The following is a 27,701-nucleotide window of genomic DNA, read 5'->3' as shown; positions in this document are numbered from 1 at the left end:
GCACAGCCCAAATCCCTGATCAGTGTAGCTTATAATAATATTATTAATAATAATAATAATAATAATAATACATTACATTTGTAAACTGCTTTTCCTGGTGCTCAAAGCGCTTATACTTCATTAATGTTGCAATGATTGATTTACCTTTTCACATTGTATTTTTTATGAATCCAGGACTACTTTGAAAGTAACAGGAAACATATTCAAGTCCTAAAAAATATATTTTGAATTGATCGTCCTCCACACTAAACATTAATGGACTGATCAAAAGTTTAACAAAAAATTACAGAGAGTACAAAGTATAGAAGCAGAGGTAGGAATGAGTGTACACTAGGGCTGCTCAATTAATTGTATTTTAATCTTAATTTCTTCTTTTTTTTTTTCAGTTGAATTATACTTAAAGTTCAGGGTAATCAACTGTTGAAAACATACTGTTCACATTTTTTTCTTCAATAAATTGATGTTTTCAAAGTAAATGGATAATCGTTTTTGATAATGGTGATATCAATTATTGACCCAAATAATCGAGATTATGATTTTTGCCATAATCTAGCAGCCCTAGTGTACACTGCATTGCAGGGTACTTTGAAATGGTGTTTATTGGGTGGTGCATGTATTCCTGAGGCCATTGCACTCCTAAACCAACTGAGAGGGAAAGCTTGCTCTGCAAAAAAAATTGAGAAATAACACACCAGCATATAGAGAAAACGAATGAATTGGATTGGATTTTCTTCTGAACATTCTTCCATTGAAACCTACAGAATAATGATAAATCTCAATATTAATCTTATGATGGCCAGAAAAAGCTGACTATGCGTACTGCAGTATTTTTCATGATCAAAGTTTAGTCAGACCCTTCACACTGACCTCCTGTTCAGTCATTTGCAGCTCAGCAAAGATATGGGATGTAGATATTTAAGTTGACTACCACCATCAAATCTTAATTCCTGTTTTAATTAAGAGGACATTTCATTACATTATGTATGGTTTCATTACGTTACGATGCCTAAATATGCCTTTCATCTGTATCTTGCAGCATGTGGGACTTGGGCGGAACAATAACAATACACTGGACTCCTTTATATACTTGCCAAATAGACATCATGGTAATCAAACCTGACCTAGCCTTTACATACTGTATGTAGGTAGCAGCCATCCCACACGTAGTCTGCAACATGAAATCCTAACAGCAACTGGAAAACTGAGTTGACTGTTGGCAGTTTGAAAATGTATTTTAGGGGTGAAAAATGTGTGAGCTTTTGAACCCATTGATTTCTAAGGGTTAAGGAGCAGACCAGAGAGACATTCCACTATTCCCTAAAGTACACAGCAGTTTTTGGAAATATTTCCTTATGTCAGGACCTTGACACAAACTGATGGACCCAAATGCACGACCCAGAGACAAAGTCTTGAATGTATCAGCAATGTATCTTTTATTTCAAAGACCAGGAAATTCCTTTTAACAGAGTAGGTACTGGAATTAACAAAAAGCGCTCACAAGGAGGAAAAAACTATGCATGACAAAAGAGAACTTAAGAAAGAAACTCAAGCCTACAAAATAAACAAAACAACAAAACCTGACATGAGTAAAAGCGATCCTTTCTTAGCCGAGGCTTGGCACGACCATTCGGGGAAACAAACAAGACGAACTGACAGAGGACAGGGGAGAGACAGGACAATTTAAAACATGAGGTGAGTGGGAACAGGTGGAAACAATCAGGGGCGGGGCAGACACTGATGATTGCGGGAAAAACACACAAGGGGAGGAAGAAACAGGGCCTGAAATGAAAGACAAGAGGTAAGAGGTACAAAATAAAAAAGGAAATGACAAGCGCTATATAAATAAAATTCATTATTATTATTATTATTATAGTCGACCAACAAGATCCACCTATTATCACTAGACCTGGTTCTTTTTTATAATTTGTTCTTTGTAACTCCTTGCTGCAGAGGGTTAGGGTTCCATTTATGTATGTATGTTCACCTGTTGTCCTTGTGTTTCTGCCTCCCCTGCCCAGCTGTGTCTTGTCCTGTGATTACCCTTCTTTGTATTTAGTCTTGTCTTCCCCTGTGCTCCATGTCGGTTCATTGTCTTTCCTGTCTCCCTCCATGTTGGTCACGGTCGGTTTTTGTTTTGATGCTATACCTCGTGCTACCTGTTTATATTATGACATGTTTTTTCAGTCATCAGCTTTATAAAATAAAGCTCGCCTTTTGTTCCTTGACCTTTTATCTTTTTTGTCCTACCTTTTCCCGAATCCTGACAACAGCATAAAAGACACACATTTGGAATAATGGAAAATGTTTAACTTCATGTGTATAGGCAGTATGGGTGATATTAAACTTCAATTCTTTTTTATTATTCTGGCAACTCTATTTCTATAAAGTTGATTTAGGGGACACAAAGACCAAGCAGGCATTTTCTGAGGATATCAATGACATTCTTGTCTGAGATAAAAATTTCAAACGTAATATCTTCTTATAAGCAATAAAAAAGCTTTGCAATTATGAGCCATAACTTTTATTTGATGCTGAGTGTGCCAGCCCAAGATTAATGCTGACCCTGAGTAGTGAGTATGATGACGAGAGAAAAACTCCATAACAGCAATATTTTTAAAGTGAATTTCAGTGCAAAAAACATAATCATCCACACGCTGTAGTGACTATCTGTTTAGATGGGGAATCAAAGTGAAAGCAGATGGGGCTGTAGGCTAAAATACTTTCCACTTGAAGTAGACCGCTCCTTTCAGAGTTCTCTCAGTAGCTGGGCTCGGTCCAGACGCCCGGCTGGAGAAGTGAAGTTCAAACTACTTGGCTCCCACCGCTCTCACCACACTGTCGTTGTGTAGAGCGCTGATTTACAACAGAAGTCCTCTTACTGGACTGGACGAACCCAGAGCAGGGATTTAGAATGGCACCTAAGAATCCAGACACAACAGTGTTATTTTGGTTTTTTTAAGTTGCCATGATGTACACGTATACGAAAAGGAAAGAAAAGCACTTAACAAGCAGAATACTTTCAAATTCTGATTTTAAGGAAACAATAACTTTGTTTACTGTTAAGTTAAGGTTCTGAGCATCCATCATTTTTTATTTTGCCAGACTGACTGTGCAAACGGAAGTACAAACATGTTTCTAGCATGAAATGAAAGGTAATGTTGACGATAAAAGAAATATTCGTTCAGTTCTGGTTATGTTGTTTTATAGCTTTATTTATATTCTGCTAGAGCTTCTTCATGTCATTTAATTCAGACTTGCACAATACCCTGACCCTGGAATTAGCTCACCTAAATGGATTGCAGTCTTATTTTATGTTATTAATTACACCTGTGCCTTTCTTCTTTGACATGCCAACATTTCCACTTTTAAAGGTCTATTAAGATTTGTTAATCATGACAGAAACAAGAAAATAAATGGAAAACATGCAGCCAAAAAGGACCCAAGTGTAAAACCCAATAGCCGCTTTCACACCAAGTACTTTGCCGTACTTATTTCCCAGCACTTAGTACCATATATAAACACTAGATGACTCCCCCGCGCTGCTGACCAATGGAGACCGACGTTGCCACAGGGCGGCCATCTTGCCACAGGCAGCTCGCTCATTCATAATATTATGTCTATGGTGCACTATTGAAATGACCGTAGCTTGCTCAATTTTCAACACATTTTCAAACGGTTTGGTTTGTTATAAACATCAAAAATGTAGTTATGATACTGCATATAATTATAATCATGAACTTTTTTTTTCAACATGTCTTGTCTCCTGTATCATAGCCATGCGTTAATAATAAACCAAACCGTTTGTAAATCAGTCAAGATTTCAGCGAGTTAAGAGTATTTTTGTGCAGATCACTCACCTTACAACAGCTGTAGCAGTAGTTGTTGACTGTGGCAAGATGGCCCCCGGTGAGCTACGCTGGCGACATCGTTGAGCCATCTAGTGTTTATATATCTATGCTTAGTAACTAAGAGCCGATCGCGTTCACACAGGAATAAGTTCCCTGAGGGAAATTGAAGAGAAATTAAGCCGCTGACGTCTGCTTTGGGTTTACTGGCAGGCCGCAAACAACTTCACGGCGTATACTGCCACCCGAAGTCCCCGGCCGGAAGTCCCCGGAGTTGGGGACTGGCTTCAGTAGAAGCTGCCTTCCGACTAAATCGCCAGAACGCCGACACCTCCTCATCACTCCACCGCTCCAATGTTTTTTTTGTGTTGCCATAAGTTATTCTCTCTCCTTTGGTGCGTGGCCGGCAAATACAATGGCTAATGCCAGCAAATACAATGGGGGCTTCAAAAAACTTTTCTGAGTTTTACGGGGCGTGGTTTGCAATTCTCCCAGCCACTCAGAAATTGGAACTTTTTTCTCCCATGAAAGTACCACCTCTCTAGCAGGCACTAAAAAGGGGGTAAAACTTGTCATGAACTAAGTTCTCTGTTTGGTCCGAACGCAAAATCCCAGGAACTATCGGAACTAAACGGGAAAAGTACTCCGGTGTGAAAGCGCCTATTGAATCATTTGACACATGTTGGCAGTTGCAACTAAAATAAAATGCAAAGTGAAATAAAACCATTTAAAAAAAGAACTCTGTGGCATTCAAAGCTGTTATGACATGGTTCAAATACATATGTACTTTGTAGATACAGAAGGGATTCCAAAAGAGCAATATCATTGTGAGGTTGACCGTTCAGTAACAATGATAGCAGGCTACCTGCTTACATTAGAAGCTTCATTTGTATTGTGTAAACATGAAGGCTCATATTGGATAAAGTTGGATGAGTGAGCTCATAGAGCAGTGGTTCTTGTTTCATTCTAAATTATCATCATGCAGAATTCATAGTAATGTGGTTACATTGATAACTCTCATTTTCAGGGCCTGCCCTTAGGGTGTTTGCCTGTTAATTGCAGTACATGCATTCACCTGGCATCCAAGCAGCTCAGTTCTTGATTAAAATAAAAACCAACAAAGCTCTTCTAGACCAGAGGATAAAGAAACAACTGCTTTAAAAAAGCGTCAGTTTCACTTGGCAGCTAAGCATTGCCATATGTTCTCGATTCACCGTGTGAGCCATAATAAATCGTCAAAGCGCTAGAGAGAGTGTGTATTTGATATAAACATCATCAGGGATCCTCATAAATTATTTTTGCCCATTTGGATGCAACTTTATTATTGTACCCCATCCTTTTCCTACAGCCAAGTATTATATGCAAATGAGAGAAAGTATGCATTGACTGATCAGGTTTAGTATGTCAGTCTAATGTTAAAACCTCAAGGCTGGCTGCTATAGTCATGTCTGGTCGGATGTGCTGGAATCCCTCCGGCTCAAAGAAAACACAAACACTGCATGCTTTACTGTGCTCCATGCCATCAAAACAAAGCAGGAACACAATTATTCTAAAGCCAGACCCTGAAAGGCAATGGGTTTAAACAAAGTTCCAGAAATCTGTTAATCTGTCTGCTCGTGGATTTTAAATCCAAATTGCCTGGAAGTCACTTTCAGGCGTTGGTGTATTTGCATGTCAGGAGGTTAATTAGCACCAGGGATTAGATATTTATTTGTGTTCTTAATCAGGTGGTGGCGTTGAAAATGTTCAGCCTTGTTTGTTAGAGGAACTGGGCATGGGAACTCATGAAAATGACTAACCCTTTTTACTGGCACCAGTCCATTTGTTTCTATTATCTATAACTTCCAATCTGTTTAAAAAGTGATAAGCCAAAAATGCTTCACTCATTAAGACAACAACAAACAACACAACAACAGAAAAAAAGCTGACTATAATTGTTATTATGGAATATTTGTGCTGGTTTTTTTAATAGTCATGTATCATATCAAACATTTCTGATACTGGAAACCAGGCACATTTGAACAGGAAAAGGTTTTAGCTGGATAACAATGGGAGTCTAGTGGCAGCAGGCTTGTTTACAACCGTAAATTGAAGATGTCTGTTGTTAAATAAAAGACACAATTTAAAGGTTGTGAGGATTTTAAGCATCTTCTTGTTTAAACCCACTTTACTCAATTTGATTTGTTATTGTTAATAATACTACATAAAGTTGAATACATTCATACCTTCCAAAGTAAAACATGTGCAGAGTAATTTATGGTAGTTTAGTAAGAAGAGCGAGGAAAAAGGCTCATGCCTTCTTCTGTTCTTCTTACTTATGCCTGTCATCGCATGTTATCATAGTCCCAGATTTATGTCTCTTAGATGGATAGTTCTGGAAGGTAAAGATGTCTGTTAAAGCAGGTGATGAGGGCAGCGTTCCTCAGTTACATCAGTTGGACTTTAGTGTTGTTTTATCAGACAAAATATGTCAACGAAGTATGTTTAAGTGCCTCCGTGAGGCGACTTCCCCCCTGGATGCTTTCTAATCTTGCTCCCTCAGCACCTGTGTACTTTTCAGGAGAATCCGTTGGTGGATCACTAAATAGGAAAATCTTTGAGTTTCAATACACTTAATGTTTTCCTCTGAAACTGCCTGGGGCTATTTTATTGCAGAAATGTACCAACATGTGTTTCTCTCCATGTTTCTATGATGCATTAAAAGCAAAAGAGCTGAAATGTGTTTGAATTCAGTCAATCAATCTGACTCAAATGGCTTTGCCCAAAACAGAGCCAGATTCCCATAGAGATAATGAACTAAAGAAAATAATCCCATCTGTCACTAATAAGGTTAGATCAACATGGTATGTTCTCAAGCTAAAAATGGGACAATTAATCAATTTGTTCTAGAAATGTTGTGGGGTAAAAGATTTTATGAAAAATACGTTTTTTTTATTAGGTCTGAATTGTTTTTGCTTTGGCTTAGATAGATCATAATAACTCAAGCAATGACACTGCTGCTTAATATCTTCCCAACGATTTATTGAAAGCTGGTTTTGTCCTTAAGAAAGAAATAATAGAAAGGAAAAGAGAAGCGAAGTGAAGATACATTATTTTTGACATTAAGCTTTAGCTCTATCCAATAACAAACCTATTGTTTATTTTCTTGGAAAAAGCCCTCACAGCTTTTGTTGTGTCCAAGTCAAGTCTTAAAACCAAAGGCATGCAAAGTAAAGAGTTAGTCCAGGGCAAATTAAGTCCTGTGCAAGACAATGTGTTTGAATTCAGTCAATCAATCTGACACTATAGGTAATAGTGTCTTTCTAATGCTAATCCTCTGCTCTCCTCGGTTGGGTTATAGAGATTAGACTCAAGTACTACGGCCATGTTGTTGTGATACAAACAACTTAAACGATGTCAAGACAAATAATTTTGCAGCAATGTGATAAAGGAGTAGTTTATTTACTGATATTCAGGAAATCAATCTAAACAGGCAGACCTGTTTGGCCTCAACATGGAGCCAGAGAAAATGTCATTTAAATCAATACTTACATCAATTATGTTTTCCTTCTTGTTCTGAGCACGCTCATACATTACAACAAGTTATGGGTCAGAAGACAAAGTCTGGAATTTTTCAGGTTTCAATTAGTTGCAATCACAATTTGGAGACCTTTCAAGTAACAATGATTGATGGTACTAGGCTTGGATAGTCAAAGAGATTCCGTTTTTAAAGTTATTAAGACTTTTACAGTGTTGCTGTGCAGTATATGAAAATAGGAAAAGAGGTTGTGACAGAATCAGTAGAGGGCACAGTGGGTTTCTTTAGTTTCTACAACACATTTCCCAACACAGTCAGGGATGGGAAACACTTCGTCATCGGCGCGGCAGCACTGCTGTGAGTCATTACTGTAAAAACCACAAAGCTCTCCATTTTCATTCATGCCATAATGTTTTGGCCTGTCAGCCTGACAAACTGTTGCATCTTTTGCCCAAATTGGAGTAATTACAAATGTTGTCATTATAAACTTGAATTAGTTGTCAGCCTAAATGGCCCTACACAAAAGTCTTAAACAGTTATATCATCATCATTTAATTTAGTACCATTGTCATGTTGTGCTTCCTCTTAACAAAACAAAGGAAAAATGAACTTCACATGAACAACAATTCAAGAGGATACCAGATGCACATTGTAAAACTATGCTATTATGTTAATTGTGTTCCTGTCAAATAAATGAAGGGGGGAATTCTTTTACAGGGCAATCATCATGCGGTTGATAATTGTGTTGCTATTCAACATCATTATTCTGCACAACAATTGGTCCAAGGAAATGTGTCTTTATGGTTACATCAAAGCACCGAGTCCAGTTAAATCCACACAATGCATGTTTGCTGTATTCCTAAATCGTAAATATAAAGCTCCTTAAAAAAGTGAAGATTATTGTTTTCCCATTTGTCAAACAATAAACGCCTAATACGAAATGTATTGACTTCCTATCTCATGGCCTGTCCCCTCCACACCCCGCTGTACACAATAACTGCAACAAATCACAGAGGCAGAGTGGAAATAAGCCATGGGATGCGTTGCAGTATGCTTCTGCAGCAGGCCTACCAAACAATGCCTGATGAAAATTAATTAACAAAGGAGAACACATTTAAATAGAGTAATTTAATCATGGTGAATTTAAAGACAAACGTTACAAAGGGGCGAAACAAATCAAAACAAAGTAAAGCCTGAAACACAAGCAGATGGCCTGTAATGGGAAGCAGGTTAAGCCAGTTGCTTAGTGACGAAGACTAAGATGAGGGTCCACAGTTTTGGACGCGGTTTTGCAGGAAAAACACTTCTCCTCCCTAGTCTGAGCCACCCTCTTTCCCCATAGTGCTGTGGTTCTGACGCTGGCGGGGCAGGACAGGAGGCAGGCCTGGCCAAATGAGAAACAGACCCCCTTCACCCCAGTATTGCCTATTTCTCCCTGTGGCTTTTTTGCTTTGAAAGAAAAAAAAGAACGCTCTCCAAAAATAGATTTGGGGTTCGTGTGCCAATGGGTTTTGAAACCTTTTTTTTTCCACTCCCTCTAGTCACGCAAGTAGCCTGGCAAGACCTTGAAGAGAGAGCAGGGGAAAAACAGAATTCGTAAGAGACAAGAGGAATCGGTGGGGGGGGGGAAAAGTCCCTCTGGAGTGTTTGGAGAAAGGATTGTGGTAAGCTGAGGTTGGAGCATCCCTGGAGCCTGGCCCTCTGCTGAGCGAACAAGGAGCGGAGACTTCCGTGCAAGCTGCAGGTATGAGAGGTTTATGGGTAATCCAAGAATGAGCAGAGATCCCTCTCTCTGGTCTGGCCTCATTTTAACTGGACGGAGTCTGATCCTTACCAAAGGGCCTGCAGACAAAGCAGCTCACGACCCAATGCTAAGATTCCCATTCCCCATGAGCCCAAGTCCTACCCTGTGATCCACTTCACAATCAACTGATCCCTGCAGCTGGTATTCATCTTTCTATCTGTCACATATGTCATCAAGATGAGATCATTGCCTCGATTAAGAAAAGGACACAGTATCTTGCAATGGTCAACTACCTTTGAAAGTCTGCCGTTTTTGGTAGCATCATTATAGAAAGTGCTTTTGAACATAAGACAGTGAGAAGGACCCATGGCACAAGCTCTTCTGCAGAAGCCATGTTAAAACCATTTAACCTCCAGTCGTTATATTCATCAGGCCTTCAGGGCTGTGTAAGCCCTCCTCTACTAAAGAGCATGAGAGTTCTCTGGAACATCTGAGTAAGGGTTAATCTTTTGGCCACTTTTATTGTCAGGTGGGCAAGCTACATGAAACTCCCCGCCTCTCTGACGACATGTGACACTGGGGTCCACATCATGCCCCACTGCAGTTTTAAATGAACAGCTCCATTTCTTTAGGATTTTTCTCAACACTGTACACATGTAGGTTTAAGTATGAGTTCACTATTGTACATGATGTCAGTCAGACAACTAAAATCCAGTAATTATGCTAATGGTATGACCTTCAGTGTGGCTAACACTTCAAATACAAATAGAGGAATCTTTTTTTCTCATATCACTGAAAGGACAAAATGATTGTGATGCCTTTATTAGCAGTATGGTGGTAGGTTTATTAAACAAAAGACACTTTGCTTAGCATACTGTATACATTTTCAACAATCAATTTACAAACTTTAAATGTCTTCCAATTCTTTTCCTAAACCAAGACGGCAATCTTTCTATGACAAGCAATTTCTGAAAAGAGACAAACTTTACTCTACATAATGTTGCCTCAAAGATTGCCATCTTTTAGGGTAATATAAAGCTCTGACGTGTTGCGCTTTTGTTAACTTATAAATGTTTTGGCCAATATCTTGTAAAATCATTACATATTCTCTCAGAGATTCATTCCTTTTGTTTTATACACACATCTTTAAAACTAGCTTGAGGAAACAGAACAATTAAATTATCAGATTCTTATCAATGTGGTAAGAATTATAGAGGAATGTGCGTATTCATCCAATTTATACAGCTTTTACCTTGCATAATTTAACTGAAATAAGTAACAACTGATTCTCAAGGCAAGAAAAAAATACTTCACAGGTATGGTTGTCAGTAGAGAGCACGATGCTAACGGATAACTCACTCACACAACAATTTAATCAGTAGGGCAATACACCGCTTACATTGGAAAACCCTTTTAAAATGCATGAAATTAGTTGTACAACATTTTCATTGATGAAAGTGTTGAACTGATCAATCTGAAAACCAACTTTTAAAGGCTTTATTCTTCCTCTGTGAAAAAGCAGCTTTATGCATGGACAGCATGAACACAGGTAGCCTAATGACCACACTGAAAAAGAATACAACTCAGTGAACTTTCAGAGATTTAAAGGGAAATTATGTTTGTTGTTATTATTTATTTTTGTCAGCCTGGGATGTTATTGACATATACTGAGAAAACGTTAGACATTTTTTAAACCAAAGTGAAAAGAGAGAATAATGGTAATTGTATAAAAAGAAACAAAACTTGTTTGCATGCTACAGACGTTTTAGCAATCACAATAAATGGTTTGCTAGTTTCAACATTTTCATTCGGTTTTTATTGACTTAAAACAATTTAATAAAGAGGATCCAGTAGTGTCGTTTGGCTCACTTAGTGATAAGACATCACAAGTACAATGACATCATGACCTTTAGTCATAATATAACAAAATATAAGAACAATATCCAGGTTAACAAATTCATATATTTAAGTATTAAGTAATCAAAGTAGATATCAAGTTAGATTGCTGAAAGAGCCGCAAGATCAAGGGTTTTCAGTTGCTATCATATACTGTAAGCATGGCAGCATTGACAACTCTACACCAGACACACAGGTTGAGAACGTGTGTCAGTAAAGGGAAAGGGCATCTTGGCACTGAAGATTGACTGTTAGTGTTAACAGAGCAGACTGAGTATCCACTTTGTGATGACGGGAAAATTATAGATTTCAGATGGGTTATTGAGAGCCTTTAATTTGAGCTTTGAGTAATGACTTGGCTTTTGCCCTCTTACTCATATCATCTGAGTTCTGTTGTGTATACACTGGCCTCTGATCCAAGGTGCTCAGCTTGGGTCATTGTAGCATTCATCTCATAGTCTGCTAAACTGAGTGTATCATCAACCGGCTGTCCCATTCAGCCAGCTCCGCCCATGTTTCCAGTGCAAGGGCAAAAAAAAACACACACATGAATTCACCTCAGTGCGTGTGTGTGTTTGTAATTGCTCAGAATACCACAGTGTTTAGGTTTCAGCTCCATAACCAGTTGGAGTCAGGCAAACAGCGCCGGTCCAGTTTCAGCCCAGTTTCATCCGGCGGACAGATTATTGTCCTGCCTCAGGCAGTATCAGAGTGATGCAATGAGTTCCCATGACAGGTGGGGTTGCGTACTTAAAAATAACACTATTTGGTAACATTGTTGATGTGCATTAATTTTAATATGTGGAAAAGTTCAAAGAGTTCTGGCAAATGCATTTCCAGTTGAGATTATTGCACACTTTGAACTTTTGGCTGTTTGATGAAAAGTTAATTGGGGTAAAACGAGTGATTTGTGGTGTCTTGATTATATCACTGTATGTTATAAGAGCCAGTAATGTTTCGCGTACAAAATTAAAACATTAGAATAATATTAATCTCTGACTGTAGAGCTTTCACCACTTTGCAGTAAATCAAATTGTTGTTATGTGTTAAGGATTATCTAGGGAATAGAAATCGAGGGAAGTTAGTAGAAACAGCAACACTGGTATTTCTCAAGTAGCAAAACAAAGATAAATGCTATAGTTTGATATAGTGATATAGTTTAAGAATTATTGTCTGAACATCCGACGCCTAAACGTTTGAGAGTTAACTGGGTATTTGGTGTGGTCAGTATTGCACGATGAATGACGACTGAGCTGCAAATCATTATGTAAATGAGACCTTTTGAAAAAATAAATAACTAGGCTTAATAACACAAGAACAGGATGGAAATAAGTCTGGCACAGTGTTAATGTGGTGTTAATTTGAGAAATGGAATAAGGCTCAACATTTTTATGTAAAGATTTTAGTGTAGTTTCCAATGTGTTGTTATTCTTTGTCACTTCATCTGTGCTGGAAAAGCTTCAACAACAGTATTAACGGTATAAAAGAGAAGAGTTTATTTGTTCATGGCTGCTTTCAGTAAGAATTATGAAATCTTTAAAGCCAACACTTTCAATAACATGTTATGGGGTTGTGTTACATCATATTTGCCCCATGAGCTTTTATTTAATGGATATCATTAAGTGAATTATTATTCATTTGAGAAACATTTTCCTTAGATTAGGAAAGTACTGGGAGTGGGCCACATTTATCGGAGGTTACAGGGAAAGTGACTTTAACTGTATTTAGATTAAGTTAAGGATACCAGAAAATACTGTTGAGACTAAATCAACTAAATATCAGAGTAAAACTTCTTATAAACGCTCATGGTAGAAAACTTGTAATGGATGTTTATAGGTCATATTGAGTTTAATTATTGGTTATCTTTGGGATTTTCTGGGAAAGATTGTAGAGATCTGAATATAATAATATGCAATAACTGAACCAAATAACTATTATTACAGTATATGACTCATTTTCATTAATTAAATAAATATGAGAAAATGTCTGAGACAGTGAAAGGGACGACGGTGAGTTGACATAAGTACTTTAATCAGGCACTTTTAGAAGAATTTCTCTTCTCTGACACCATAATACGCACAGTTTGGACAAATATGAAACACAAGTGGTCGGGTAACACTGTTTTATACAAAACAAAACAAACAACAAGGTACCTTCAATCAATTAGGTAGTGTTCATGTATATTTGGCCATGGTCAAAACAGCATCCTTGTAAATAATTTACTAAGCATCACAGTCTACCTATACAATGAATCAAGAAATACTGAAGAATGTTAGTGGTGCTTAAAATAATGTTAGCAAGGGTCTTAAACTGGGGATTAGGCAAACAAAATACTGTTATAATGATAAGTAGGGAGGAATCCACATTTAGGGTACTGAGGGCACTATGTAGTTTTAATGGTAATTTACACATCATTTTACGAAGGCGGCCAAAAAATACAATTATGATCATGAACGTATTCATGGCGTAGGCATCTGTGTGAAAAAGTGTCTGAAAATATACATGACATACATTTCTCATCATTAACTAGGAAACATTCTCTGGTGGGGTTTTAACATTCATCAAAAATGTTCTTTTCATTCATCATATTTAAGTTTGACTTTCAATCCATATTGTATTATTTATTTAAAGCGCTACTGAAAAGAGGGGACAAAAGTGGTCCAAAAAAAGGGGACAAAAATAAGAATACCTGCCAGAAATGTAAAGATAATACTTAGTTAGAGTTTAAGTATTGTTTCTTTAATGTTTTACTGAGAGACATTGGATGAGTAGACACATGACACACCGGCTTACATTCTCTGTAATGATATGGCTGCTTACATTTACCCCGTAGCTGCTCAATGATCTCCCACACATGGTTTATCTACAATGCAAAATTAGGGCAGAAAAGCTCACCGTGAGAAATTAAAGCAAGGGCACCTGAAGGATGTGATCATTGGATGTCAAGTTTAATTTTCCATTGCAGGAAATGAAGGAACGTGCATCGAGAACTAAGACACCTTTTTTTAAGCATTTCACATTCATGATTACCTTTTGATGTGACATCAAACACACAATAGTCTATTCTGACTGATGTTTCATTTGTTCAAGCAATGATGTCTCTTCCTCCATAAATATTTACATCTGTTACACAAATCCCAATTCATAAAGCATCGATGAAGAGCTTCATTTAAAACCACAAGGATAAGAACGTCAAGAGATAAAACCAACTTACAGTACAAACGAGTATACAGTACAAACTACAAATATACAAATATAGAAATATATTCTGAGGTTTTAGCAACCTTGACAGTTTAATGCCATTCCTTGTCAGAACAAAATGTAAATATAAAAATATAGACAATGCTTTTGTACAAAATATTGACATCATGTATGAATCTCCATTAGAATGTGCAAATTAAGACTGATCAACAGAAGAATGAGGAGTTTCGTTCACACAACCACACAAAAAGGCATAGTCCATTTTGGCCTGTTAATCATGTAGTTCAGTTTTTTTTCAGTAAGCACCACAACTTCATTTGGATGTCTTAGTGTGACCTTGTGTACTCTTGAGAATAGCATTAACATGGTTCAGGTTAGCAGCCCCTGTGGTCAAACATAAGGACAGTCTGGGACAGCAATGACATTTCATTCACCCTGAATTGTCTTTTCATTTTAAATCCTCAGCTCTGCCTCCTCGATATGCTCTAAATGGTGTTCCGTTGTGCTGATCATTGATGCGGAGGGGCCCTGTGAGACACTGAAGGGTGTGATTGCAGGGGAGCGGGCTGCCAGCGGGGATAGAGAGGGGGAGAAACTTGGAGACATGGCGACTGAGGAGATGGACCCCTCTGCGCTGAGGGGAGATCTTCGGAAAGAAGCCAAGTTGGGAAACGTCCTCCCTACAACAGGTTTGGGGGGTACAGTTTTGGCCCCGGGGTGGGCCACAGAGGTTATGAGAGGCGGGGGGTCAATTCTTGATTCTGGTTTTGCTTTGTGGTGAAATGACCTGCGAGGATTTGGAGGAGCCGACTCATCTTTTAACCGTGCTATCTCAGTAAAAACGTTCGCTAAAGGTTGGAACTGGGGGCACCAGTTCAGCAGGTAATCCCAGTTATAGCTCCCCCTCAGCTCCTCGTCACTGGCCACGATGGCAGTCAGCGAGCCGTCCACAGGAGGCTTCCCATCCTCTGGGAAAGTGTAATCTTTAGGATGGGAGATGTTGAGTCCCCTTCCCACACCTACATACCCACCCCCCTCATCCCTGTAGACTGGCACTTGGCCAGCTAACAGAGTGCCATTCAGACTGCCCAGTTTCTTCCCCTTGAACCAATCTATGGACGGCTCACAGGACACGTCTGACAGCTGGTCAGCATCCTGTTGGATTCCAGAGTCGGGACCCCGGGCAGAGATGCGTTCCTGCATGGAGGATGATATACTTGACACTCGAGGGTATTCATTTATCATTCGGATCTCATCATCCTCAGCTGCCTCTGCAGAGCCACGACCACTGGAGTGAGAGGGATCCAGTGATCCTCCACGAGTGTACGGACCCCCACTGCTGCCACTCTGATCCGGCGTGTATGCAGGAAGGGTCTGATGGTAAATCATTTCATTTGCTGCTATCTTTGTTTCCTCAAACTTGTGCATCATGGTTCCCGGTGCAGGTCTCTCATGCGCTTTTTGATCCTTCTTCTTACGTCGCAATTTAACAAAAAAGAGCGCCACAGCAATTATTATTAGTATGACTATGGTCCCAAGTGAAACTGCAATGACGCTGATAAGTAGCATATTCATGTCAGTGGTGAGACCGAATGATGTATGGGTCACATCTACAGTAACTTTGGCCACTGCTACGCGGGATGACTCCAGAGGGCTGTGAGCCGTCACATCCAGTGTCACTAGACGCACCTCTCTTTTGGAGCGACTCCTATGTGTACTGTAGCTGTCCATCTTTAGGGAAACTGCTCCTGTGGATTTATTGACTTCAAAAAAAGGCGAAATGTCTTCAAATGAGTAAAGAACAATGCCATCTACGCCCCCGTCCTCATCTCTGGCTTGCACTTTGCCAATGATTTGACCTTTCTTGGCTCCCTCAGGCACTTCAAATGAGAACTCTGAGGAGGTGAAAACAGGATCATATTCATCCTCCCCTGTAACATAAACCTGCACTGTTACAGTAGCAGAATAGTTGCCAGCATCCATGGCAACAGCCACAAAATGGAAGGAGTTTACCTTCTCAAAGTCAAAAGTAGAGCGAGTCCGTACTTCTCCTGATGTTTGGTTCATGAGGAAGGCCTCTTTTCCCTCTTTTGAGTTATCTAACATGTAGTACCTCAACTGTCCAAAAACCCCCCTGTCATGGTCGATAGCGTGCAGCATGGTGACTAAGGCATTCTGGGGTTGGTTTTCCCTGATGCTGGCGGTAATTGTTTTGAGGGGAAAGAAGGGCCGGTTATCGTTAATGTCCTTCACCTCAATACTAACTGGGGCCAAAGCGTAGTGCCCTTGAATGTCACTGGCCTGCACAACAATCACATAAGACCACTGTCTTTCGCTGTCCAGCTGTCTCTGCAGCCTCAAGGCTCCGGTCCACTGGTCCACCTGGAAAAGGTCTGTCTCGTCCCCTGAGCTTATGGAGTATTGCACCTCTCCATTGGGAGCAGAGTCTGGATCTGTGGCAGATAGATGCAAGATCTCTGTCCCTGCTGCTGCACCCTCACTCAGCACTACACTGTACTCCACTCGGCTGAAAGCTGGAGGGTTGTCATTGGTATCTGTCACGCTGATGACGATAGGAACGCTGGAGCTGCGCTGAGGGACTCCACGGTCTGATACAACAACAGTCAGGTTATAACTTGGCACCGCTTCAAAGTCCAGCTCCTCCACCAGGATCAGGCTGCCCACTGTCTGGAAGCCGTGTCCCTCCAAGAAACGCACGCTGCTCTCAATCTGGAAGGTATTACCCGAGTTGCCACTGGCAATGGCAAAATCAAAACCACAGTTGTCCCGGGACAGGTCTCCGTCCACAGCTTCCAAGGTTAGCACAGTTGATCCAGGAAGCCCGTCTTCACTCACAGTGGCTCTGTACTCGGACTGATGGAAGATGGGGGCGTTGTCGTTGACATCAGAAACTTGGACCTCGACAGTGGCAGTGGATGAAAGCGATGGAGTGCCCTGATCACGCACCTCAATAACCACCAAGATGGAGGGATTCTTAAAATCAAACTCTGTTTTTTGGTTGACAAACAGGGTACCTGCAAGATTAAAAAAAACACGGTCATTCAAAGAGCATTTTCATTTTAATCCTCTAGAGTTGGTCATTTAACTAATAAAAATGTTTTCATTACACATAATGATTTGCTATTACAGAAAAATATATTCGTCATACAAATAAGTCAAAAAATGTGGGCAAATGCTTTTGACTGGAACATAATTTGTGGGTAATCGATCTGAGAATAAAAGACAGAAAAGATTGAAGTCCTCTTTTATAGACCATTTTTTTATTTATATCTTAAACAAAACATTTGAGGCAAATAAATTGTAACCTTCAATGACGTTATATGAACAAAAAGATTAAATATTTTGCATTCCTATTGGAAATATTTCCAAACCCCACATTTGCATCCGAAAAGAGCCTTAGGGGATAACATTTGAAAAAACGTGTTTCAGGGCAGGTCTAGTTAGAAAAGACGTATAAGAAATCATAATGGTGCACACAGTAACCTTACCGTTGCTTGGGTCGATGTAGAAGACGCCCCTAGTTGATGACATTACTCTGTAAGTAATTTTCCCGTTCTCCCCGGAGTCACGATCTGTGGCTGTTACTGTGATGACTGCACTGCCTGCTGGGAGGTACTCTGATACAGTCACCTAATGAGAAACACAATGTATAAATTACCGTTACAGATGCTATTAAGAAACAATAAAAAAAAATTCTAACAGTCAATATAAGTTGGTGCAGGTGTAAAGATGTGTGTGAGGATGGCTGTACCTGATACAAGTCTTGAGTAAAGGTGGGGGCGTTGTCGTTCACATCATCCACCAGCACAGTGATGTTGGCTTCGCTTTGATGTTTAGAGTCAGATGAGCGGACCGTTAATGTGTACCACGTCCTTTCCTCATAATCCAGAAGGCCAGTCAGAGACACTGCTCCTCCGAAACGATTAATCCCAAACAGGCCTTGGCTGTTTGCGTCCAGGTGTAGTGTGTAGGAGAGGGCTGGCCCTGAGTCCACGTCATTCCCTGTTACTTGGGTGATAACTGAGCCAATCATCGCATCTGTATGATAATAAGGTGGGGAGGCAGGAGAAGAAGAAATGTAGCTTATAGTTAAAAAACTAAATGTTTCTTTGTTAAGAAATATCCTGCTCTGGAAAAGCCATGATCAAATAGACAGGAAATGAACAGAGGAACTTGGCAATAGTTTTTTAGTAACAGGGTCAGACTTTTCTCACTGTTTCCCACTGAGTGTGATTCCGGGGAGTGTGAAGTGAGGCTTTATGATAAGATCACTGGACTAGTTTCCACTGTGAAGCTGACTTACCCTCAGGCACCCGGATCTCCCGATGCAGAGGAATCATGGGGCTGTTGTCGTTGAGGTCGATGATGATCACAGTGAGGGTGGCAGAGCCAGCCAGCCGCGGGGTTCCCCGGTCTGTTGCCGTAACAACAAGTCTGGTGCCACATAATGAATGTCAGTGTCTGAACTTTTAACTTTTTATGAATGTGGTTGTATAATGTTTCACTCCCCACTAAGATCAGAATCTTTTTTTTCAGAATGAGCATAAAGCTCACTTGTTGTTTTTTTAAACCTAACAAATCTGAAATTCATCATCCTTTTTTTCCAATATAAAAAAATGATTGAAAAACAAAGTATGTTCAAAATCTGATTGTAAACTACAATCTGCAGGGCAAGACTTCAATAGGCTCAGCTTATTTGCATTTTATCCCAATTTTTCTCATCTCTTTCTTTAACTCAAATCATTTCATCAGTAGTAGTAACAGACCATCAGTAATAACAATATTTGAGAGGGAATGGACATAATCACAGTAACAAAGATTAAACTTTGATGTGTCAAGGGCAGAGACAGGGCATGTGATGGAACAGATAAACAAAAATAGGAGAGCAAAACTCACTTGGTTTGCGTCCAGATCTCTCGGTCCATTATGGCTGCGGTGGTGACGCTGCCGGTCAGTGGGTCTATCTTAAACAATCCGCTCATGGATGATGACCTGATAGAGTATGTCACCTGACCGTTTTGACCCTGGTCCCGGTCATCTGCAGCAACCTGAGGAAACAACCGCCACATTTTAGAAATTAAAATATAGCTATATTTCTGTTTCAGTTTAACATGATCTAATGAGCAATATTGGATTTGTAAGTCTACTATTCAGGCTACTGCACCTGAATAATGGGGAAATCGTAGCCCTGCGCCTCTCTAATGTAGGCTACATAGTTCTGGAGTTGGAAGCGGGGCAAGTTGTCATTGACGTCCTGCAGGATGAGGTTGACAGCCATGTAGGAGCTGGAGGATGCCGTCTCGGCTTTCACCACAAGGCGGAGTTTTGGGGTCTCCTCAAAGTCTAGTTGGTCAGATCTCTGCACCCATATCTCACCTAATCCACAAAAATAACAATGAGTCACCCTATAGATTTGGAAACAATACACATTGTACAGTGGATGCTCTTCTCTGCACTTACCAGTTATAGCGTTTATTCCAAAAGACTGCAGTCTGTTTCCACTGAAAATACTGTAGCTGATACCCGTTTGGGAGCCATCGGGGTACTGGGCCTGAGTCTGTGTTACTACTGTGCCTACAAGGTAAAAGAAAAACATTTGGTTAATACATTTTACTTCCACTTAATATCGCAACTATGCATTCAAATGTATCTGAAAAAAATATTGAAATCTAATATATAAAACCTTTAGCAGAGTTCTCCTGCAGACTGATGTCTCGAGCCGTGCGAGAGAAGCGGATCCCCCTGTAGCTCTGCTCCCTGATATAAATAATAACCACCCCGAGGGAAGATTGAGATGGGTTGCCCTGGTCCATGGCTTGAACTATCAAAGTCCTCTGGCTGTGGGTCAGCATCTGCAGCTTCTCCGTGGCCTGGATGTCTCCTGTCAGTGAGTTGATGGTGAAGCCCCTCACAGGGTTGGCGAAGCGATAAAACACAGAGCCATTAGCCCCAAAGTCCTTGTCCTCCGCCCTCATGGTGGCCAGCACTCTGCGGCTGTTCACGCTACTGGCAGAGATGTTCACAATAAGTGGGTCCTGAATGAAGAAGGGGGCATTGTCGTTCACATCCTGAATGTAGACGGTCACCTGGACAGTGGAGTTACGTGGGTTGGCAGGCGAGGAGTCAGTGGCAACCACCTCAAAGGAGTAAGAGGCGGTCCTCTCTCTGTCTAAGGGTGCTGCTGTGATAATGCGGCCAGTGTTTTGGTCTATGATGAACATGCTGTTAGAGCCACGGCTCAGGTAGTAAAGCACCTGGCTGTTGGGGCCCTGGTCTAGATCAATGGCTTTGACTTCCAGGACCAGTGAGCCAATGTGAACATCTTCTGAGACATCTGCTGTGTAGCTGCTGCTCTGAAACTGGGGGCTGTGATCGTTGATGTCCATCACGGTAACCTCCACGGTGGCAGTGCTGCTGAGGGAAGGGTGGCCCTCATCCTGAGCTGTGACTGTTAGCGTGTAACCAGCCCTGTTCTCTCGATCCAGAGGCCTTGACGTGGACAACACACCTGACTGTCTGTCCAAGCGAAAGTCTCCCAATGAATCTCCAGCTGCAAAGAAAACCAATGGTTTTAAAAGGTTCAAAATGATAAAATCCTATAAAAAGGTGAACGGTTGAGTTGGTCATTTACAATGTGAGTGGTGCAACAAAACAAATTATTAGATCACCTTTAATTTTGTAAGTAATCTCCCCACTATCTCCTGCATCCTGGTCAGTGGCTTTTAAGGTAAACAGAGGCAATGCCTCCAGGTTTTCAGGAACCTTAATGCTGTAGTAAAGGTGTCCAAAGAAAGGGGCGTTGTCATTCTCATCAAGCACTCTGATCTTCACCGTGGCTTTGGCATGGTTGGGGGGAAGGCCTTCATCTTTTGCAAAAACTGTCACAATGTAAACGCATACACATCACAGGATTAATGGCCAATTTGAGGTGATGGCAAATTACAAATGCACTTAAAATAACTCTTATATTCTCATAGTATGTATGTAAGAGGAGTACCTGTCACGGTGTAGTACTCCTGGAGCTCCCTGTCCAGAGACTTAGTGGTTGTTATGACACCTGTCACTGGGTGGATGCTGAAACCATCCTCTGAGATACTACCATATATCACCTGCCCATTGGTTCCTACAAATAAACACAAAGTATCTTTGATTTAATTTGAACATAGATATGAGAAACAAATTATACAAGAAGCAATCAATGTGGTTTTATTTGTAAATATGTATAAGAAAAAAATGCATATAGAAAGCATTTAGATTTCTCTCTTGTTAACCACCCTCAGGTGTCTGGATGCCAGATTGAGGGCTAACAGAAAGTAGTCTGGCACCCTCACCTGTTTACTTCTCTAATTACTTTTGGAGAGAAAGTTTATAATCCGTCAGTTTTATGTGCTTCTGACTAAGTCAAAGGGAATGCACACATTTTGCACTCCTACCCCCACACTACTGAGTCCTCAATTAAAAACAACTGTTAATGTGTAATGTGAACCCATAGTCAGCACATCAAGGCTGAGAAGAATTACTGGCATTTATTCCCATCTTAACTGCTGAAGCAGCACATTGAAGAAAAAGAACACGCATATATAAACAAATTATGATTTAGGTCATTTGTTCTGAAAAGACATCTACCTGTCTTGGTTTTAAAACATTTTTAATTTAATTTTAAATCCTTATTTTTTGACATGTAGTTTACAAGTAACTATATATAATCTGAATTGTATAATTATATTTTAATTTGTAGTTAAAATCTGTCAAAATAAAGTGATTTAAAATAAAAAATCAATGGTTACATGTAACTTAATCTAGATGTCTAAAACATTATACTTCCAACCATCAAGTTTTAACCTAGTGCTACCAAATCAGTGCTAATTGGGATAATGTTTGATTAAAAAGTAGGCCAACATGTTTAAAGCACCAGTAACTTCGTCAGGGCACATTGTGTGCCTCACCTTGGTCCAGATCAGAGGCGGACACTGTCAACACACTAGTTCCTGGTGGCTGGTTCTCGGAGATCTGAGCCTCGTACTGGCTCTCCTCAAACCAGGGCACTTCATCGTTAACATCAATCACGTGGACACACAGCAGCTGGCTGGAGGAGTGCTGGGGTATCCCATGATCCTCAGCGGTTATGGTGAGGTTAAAGACATCCTGCTCCTCACGGTCCAAAGGTTTGAAAATAGACAGAGAGCCTGTAGAGAGATGAATCAAGGCTGAAATGTGAGGAGAGATTTCCTGTGTGTGTGTGTGTTTGTCTGTGTGTGGGTGTACTTTATTATAGCCTGTTTCATAGAGGCAGTTACACACGACAACTATGGTAGGAAAGCATGCTTTCAAAAGGCAATAAAACATGCCACTTTCCATGGTTGTGTGTAGTCAAGTGATTTAAAAAGCTAGTGTGAAAAGTTGCCGTGTGAGGGCCAAATTTAGAGCTAATCTCCTCCACACACACAGCTTAGCCTACCTGAGTGCTACCACCACCACTGCTGAAACAGCCTAACAGTCTGGCCACAGTTTACGAGATTTTCCATTGGAGAATGCCACAGCCATCGAGAACGAAGCAGTAAACACACGCTCTAGACACGCAACACCAAGGCCTGCCGTGCTCCGTAGAAATTAGGGGCAGCCTGGCCTTTTCATTATGCTGCCCTAAGAGGGTAGCGCTTACATTGATTCAATTTCAATTTCATGCTTTAAAATGAGCCACAACTGTTAAAGAAAGGGCCAGGACTGTTTTGGTTTTAACTTTCTTGCATGTTTTTCTTTGTATCTTGCAAGTGCTGAGATAACTTGCCCCTAAGACTTTAATCTGGTAGGAGTTACAGGATGGAATATGTTCACCAAATACGACTCCCCTGTGATCCTGCCATATCCCTGTTCACTGATAACACATGGGCAGGACAAAAAACACACTGGGAACGTTTTTTGTTTTGGATGTTTTCAATTCCAACATTTTAAGCCTGTTTGAAGTTTGTGGTGCCAACACTTTGGACTGCAATGTGAGGGTTAACTGAGGTTGTTCAGATGACACACATTGTTCTTATCTTTTATGCAAAAGTAATTTGTCAACATTTGATGTCTTAATATTGGAATGGGGCCATATTTTGCCAAAAATATATTCAACATAGCACTCTTTCTTCCTTTTAAAAGTGAAAATGATGTCTTGCCTTGTAAAAATGACTGATGAGATTATGTGACTTTATGTGTTATGCTAATAATATCTCAGTTGCTCTTTATGTTAGCTGTTAGCTGTGAGTTGAAGCAATGGAGTGTGTAGAGATGGTCCCAGGTCTCTGGTCACTCACCCCAAAACAGGAGCAAACCAGGTGCCCAGAGGATTAAGACTGTCAGTATTCTAACAAATAACCAGTGTGCATGAAAACACTTCAAGATGAGCGCACATACTGGGCTGAAGCACAAGTGGCATGCATGACAGACGCTGAATGTTTCCATCCCTGATCTGCTCGAGGGGCCATCCCGGTTGGCGACATGAAGGGGAGGGCGGGGCCAATGTTGACACGTGTCTCAAATACCACAACAAAGCTCACAGGACCAAATAGCCCAAGGTCAACGTTGACTAAGTGACCGAGTCTCACGCAAGCACCAAAACTCATATGTGCGTGCCACACACACACACACACACACACACACACACACACACACACACACACACACACACACACACACACACACACACACACACACACACACACACACACACACACACACACACACACGTGTGTACACATAAACACGCGTAACTGATCCCTTCTCTAATGGTTCCCAGAAGCCCGGGCAGGAGGGTCTTTGGTCTTTCATGGGAATATATCCACAATAACAGATGATGGGTGTGTGTGCTTATGCGTGCTTTCGTGTGTCTGTGTGTCTGTGTGTCTGTGTGTCTGTGTGTGTGTGTGTGTGTGTGTGTGTGTGTGTGTGTGTGTGTGTGTGTGTGTGTGTGTGTGTGTGTGTGTGTGTGTGTCTGTGTGTCTGTGTGTGTGTGTGTGTGTGTGTGTGTGTGTGTGTGTGTGTGTGTGTGTGTCTGTGTGTGTGTGTGTGTGTGTGTGTGTGTGTGTGTGTGTGTGTGTGTGTGTGTGTGTGTGTGTGTGTGTGTGTGTGTGTGTGTGTGTGTGTGTGTGTGTGTGTGTGTGTGTGTGTGTGTGTGTGTGTGTTTTAAATATTTGGCAGGCTGCTCTGTCTGGCATCCAACTGAGGGAAATAAGTCATGAAAGGTGAAGCAAGATTTGAGCGGCACTGAGACGTAAGCAGAGTATTACAGGAGTTGGTGTGTGTTTATGTTGGGGGAGGTTTGGTAATTGTGGACGGGGGTTGAAAAGATGAGTACACACGCAATGCGAGGTCAAATTTATAGGTGGCACAAATGCTTTAAAAGTCCATGAAAAGACCCAAACACAGATGAAAAGATGAAGATTCGCTTGTCTGCTTAAGTTGAACATATTTCAACTTCAAATACAATGGATTTGCAAGACACAGTAATTCTTAAGAACTGGAATTTCCAACAGGTGCTGAAAACATAAAGATAAAAGGACAAGCTGAGCATTTACTTCAAACAAATAAACAGGAACAAAGTGAGTGGCTTGGTGGAAAATAGGTTAACAACTAAAAAAATCAAGATTAAAAAGCGTCTCCTTCTAATACCCTGCAAATTTACTGCAGTCATATGCTGTTGGCGAGGACATCAATGTTTATTATTGGATGCTAACATGTCCTTTATATATCTAAGAGCGAAATATGCTTTCAGTGGCTAAAACATAGCACAATAACAAATATTCTAGAAGTTGAAACTTTACTTTACTTAGTGATGTACTCTATCTGAATACACCTTGAAACTTGAAAATAAAAATAAATGAATGAAATCTTCACTTTCTCAGATGTATAATTTATGGGCACATTATTTCCTGCAATGGAACTGGGCTGGACTTACCAGTGTTAGGGTTGAGGCTGAATGTTCCTCCGGTGTTGCCTGATTGGATGCTGTAGGACACTCTGCCATTTTCCCCTTGGTCTGCATCTCCGGCCATCACATACAGAACCACGAAGCCCACCGGCTGGTCCTCCATCACACTGACAGCTGTTGGCGATCTGAACACTGGTGGATTGTCATTCTCATCTGTTACATACAACCTTGCCGTGACACTACCCCAGCGCCTCTGGCTGGCATCCTGGGCTGAATCTGTTGCCTTAACAACCAGTATTAGGTTAGTGGTGACCTCATGGTCCAACACCTGACCCAAGGAGAGAACCCCAGTGTCAGAGTCAAGGTGCAGTAGACCAGGGGTGTTTGGCCACTGGTGGAGAATGGAGTACTTCAGCTCGCTGTTGGGCCCACTGCCATCTTTATCCGTGGCCTGAAAAGTATAAACGGAAGAGCCAGGTTCCATGTTCTCGGATATAACGATGGTAATGGGATCCTCAGGGAAATGTGGGGTGTGGTCATTGCTGTCCTCAACTTCAATGTCCAGGTGGACCAGGGTGCTGCTAGGATTGGCCTCAGAGAGGTCATCCACCTCGATCTGAAGAGTGTAGCGGGCGTCTCGTTCATAGTCGAGAGGACGAGCCAGGTACACGTCTCCATTTAAGCGATCTACGACAAAGGTCCCATCTCGGTCTGTACCCCCCACCAATGTGTAGGTCAGCTCCCCTACCTCTGGGGCTTCACTTTCACGAATACGGACTGAGCCAATAACTGATCCAGGTTGGGCCTCCTCCACAGAGTTGAAGGACATGGAGAATGAATTGGTCTTAGTAGTAGGTCTGTTAGTGCTGAGAACCTGCAATAACAAAGAACACTGTTTGAGTATCTGAAGAAAAATCAACACAACAGTGGATCTCATGCTCTACTGTATGTATGTTGCTAGTGGCACTTCAAGTTAAAACATTTTTTTTAACTCCATGTTTTTAATGGATTTTGGGAAAGCAAAAACAGATTTTGCTCAGTTGAATCGTTTTTACTGCATCTGATGACTGGGAACAAATGAGAACGGTTACAAGAGGTTTTGTTGGCTTGAGTAACGCGCTCGCTAACCTTAATCACTTAATCTGATACTCATGTCGCTGCCAGGAAAAATATGACATGATAAAAGTAACACAATCAGGGGAGGAAATAGCGAGACAGATTTAATTTGGCACTTGGACATGTACTGTATACTGTATAGCTTTATATTTTCTTTGATGAGCAGTTCAAGTGTCTTCAAAGACTATGACATTATTAACTTCTCCCTTTTGTGTAAAACACATGACACACTGTTTTACTAAAACATAAGCAGCTGTGAAGGGGTATTAAGAAGGAGTGGCTGTGCTGATCAAATGTGCAGCAGCATTACTGACAGTGTTTTGTAAACCGAAGGAGTGATTTAGATACTAAGCATCCTCCAGAAGAGTTTCCACTGTAAGTAGGCACTCAAAAAAATATTCTGAGATTGTTGTGAAGCCTTTCACGACAAGCTGAAAATTGGTTCCACATTAAATGGAAAAGGAGTGTTCCAGAAATACATTTGTATAGTCCCCTCCTATCATCTATGGATTTAGAAAATCAGCTTGAAAGACGATTAAAGCAAATGCAGAGATGCGTCAGTGGGCAAGGACAACACTGCACTGTTTAATCCAATTCATTTATAATTATGACTTCCATTTTATTTTTTTGTTAAGGAGGAAAACTGAACTGTTTATATGGCAACTCTATTTTCCTGGAACCTATATGTCTATGTTCCTTCCATTGTGTCCATTTTCTGTTCTATATTAAATATTAACTTAATTACCTTCAATACTATGTTTTACGGGGGTGTATAGCCCTGCAGCTCATTACAAAAGGGGCTACTGTATTAAAAAAGTGTTGAAGTCATTGAGTACGACCTTGATCATAGCAGTCTACAGCTGGCCCTCATCACAAGCCAGCTGGGAGTATTTGATTCAGACCCACTTTTCCATTTCAGATAGAAATTTCCCTTTTGAAAAGTCACAGGGGAAGAAATGGGAGGGGATGGGAGGGACGCTTGTCAGAATTGAGGTTGATATGTCTGCAGCTGGTGAGGGGCCCAGAGACACGGATCCTGAGCCCCAAGTCTATTCTTTGATATTAAATAGGTGAGTAGTGAGGGTGTTTGTGCTGGCCAAGCTCCAGCTAAAGTCTGACCTGAATGGTGAGGGAGCAGGGGGTGCTGCGAGGGGGCAGTCCTCTGTCAGTAGCGGTCACCGTCAGAGAGTACTCAGCCCGCTCAGAGTGGCTCAGAGGGGAGGATGAACGCAACTCCCCAGAGTTTGGGTTCAAAGAGAAACACTCAGCTCTGGGACCTGGGAGAGAAATGGAGTCCAAACTTAAACCGAAGACAATGCGGACATTGGGGGAGTAAAACACACATTTGTAAGCATAAAGCCACAGTTACAATGTGATTTACACTAACACAAAGAAAAACACACTAAAATAAAGAAAAATAAATATATATTTTATTTGTATACAAATAAT

The 27,701-nt window shown here is 40.8% G+C and overlaps 1 protein-coding gene across 4 annotated transcripts in view; it reads right to left on the bottom strand.

Moving 5' to 3' along the window:
* Positions 1–13,012: 13,012 nt before the first annotated feature.
* The window catches only part of LOC307035404 (protocadherin-16-like), a 77,382-nt gene continuing 62,693 nt past the window's right edge, over positions 13,013–27,701 (bottom strand). For all 4 annotated transcript variants that reach the window (XM_079674644.1, XM_079674645.1, XM_079674646.1 and 1 more), the window contains 13 exons: positions 27,372–27,529; positions 25,164–26,010; positions 22,171–22,410; positions 21,222–21,347; positions 20,893–21,102; positions 19,908–20,774; positions 19,685–19,798; positions 19,389–19,600; positions 19,121–19,272; positions 18,528–18,658; positions 17,976–18,262; positions 17,713–17,854; positions 13,013–17,238 (listed from right to left, as the gene is read on the bottom strand). In XM_079674644.1, the coding sequence (XP_079530770.1) occupies positions 14,657–17,238; positions 17,713–17,854; positions 17,976–18,262; positions 18,528–18,658; positions 19,121–19,272; positions 19,389–19,600; positions 19,685–19,798; positions 19,908–20,774; positions 20,893–21,102; positions 21,222–21,347; positions 22,171–22,410; positions 25,164–26,010; positions 27,372–27,529 (6,068 nt within the window). In that variant the 3' untranslated portion in view covers positions 13,013–14,656. The remainder of the gene's footprint in view (positions 17,239–17,712; positions 17,855–17,975; positions 18,263–18,527; positions 18,659–19,120; positions 19,273–19,388; positions 19,601–19,684; positions 19,799–19,907; positions 20,775–20,892; positions 21,103–21,221; positions 21,348–22,170; positions 22,411–25,163; positions 26,011–27,371; positions 27,530–27,701) is intronic.

The sequence above is a fragment of the Notothenia rossii genome, assembly GCF_949606895.1.
Source record: "Notothenia rossii genome assembly, chromosome: 4".
Taxonomy (NCBI): domain Eukaryota; kingdom Metazoa; phylum Chordata; class Actinopteri; order Perciformes; family Nototheniidae; genus Notothenia; species Notothenia rossii.
The sequence above is the reverse complement of the archived record's forward strand: the minus strand, read 5'-3'. Positions and strand labels throughout refer to the sequence as shown.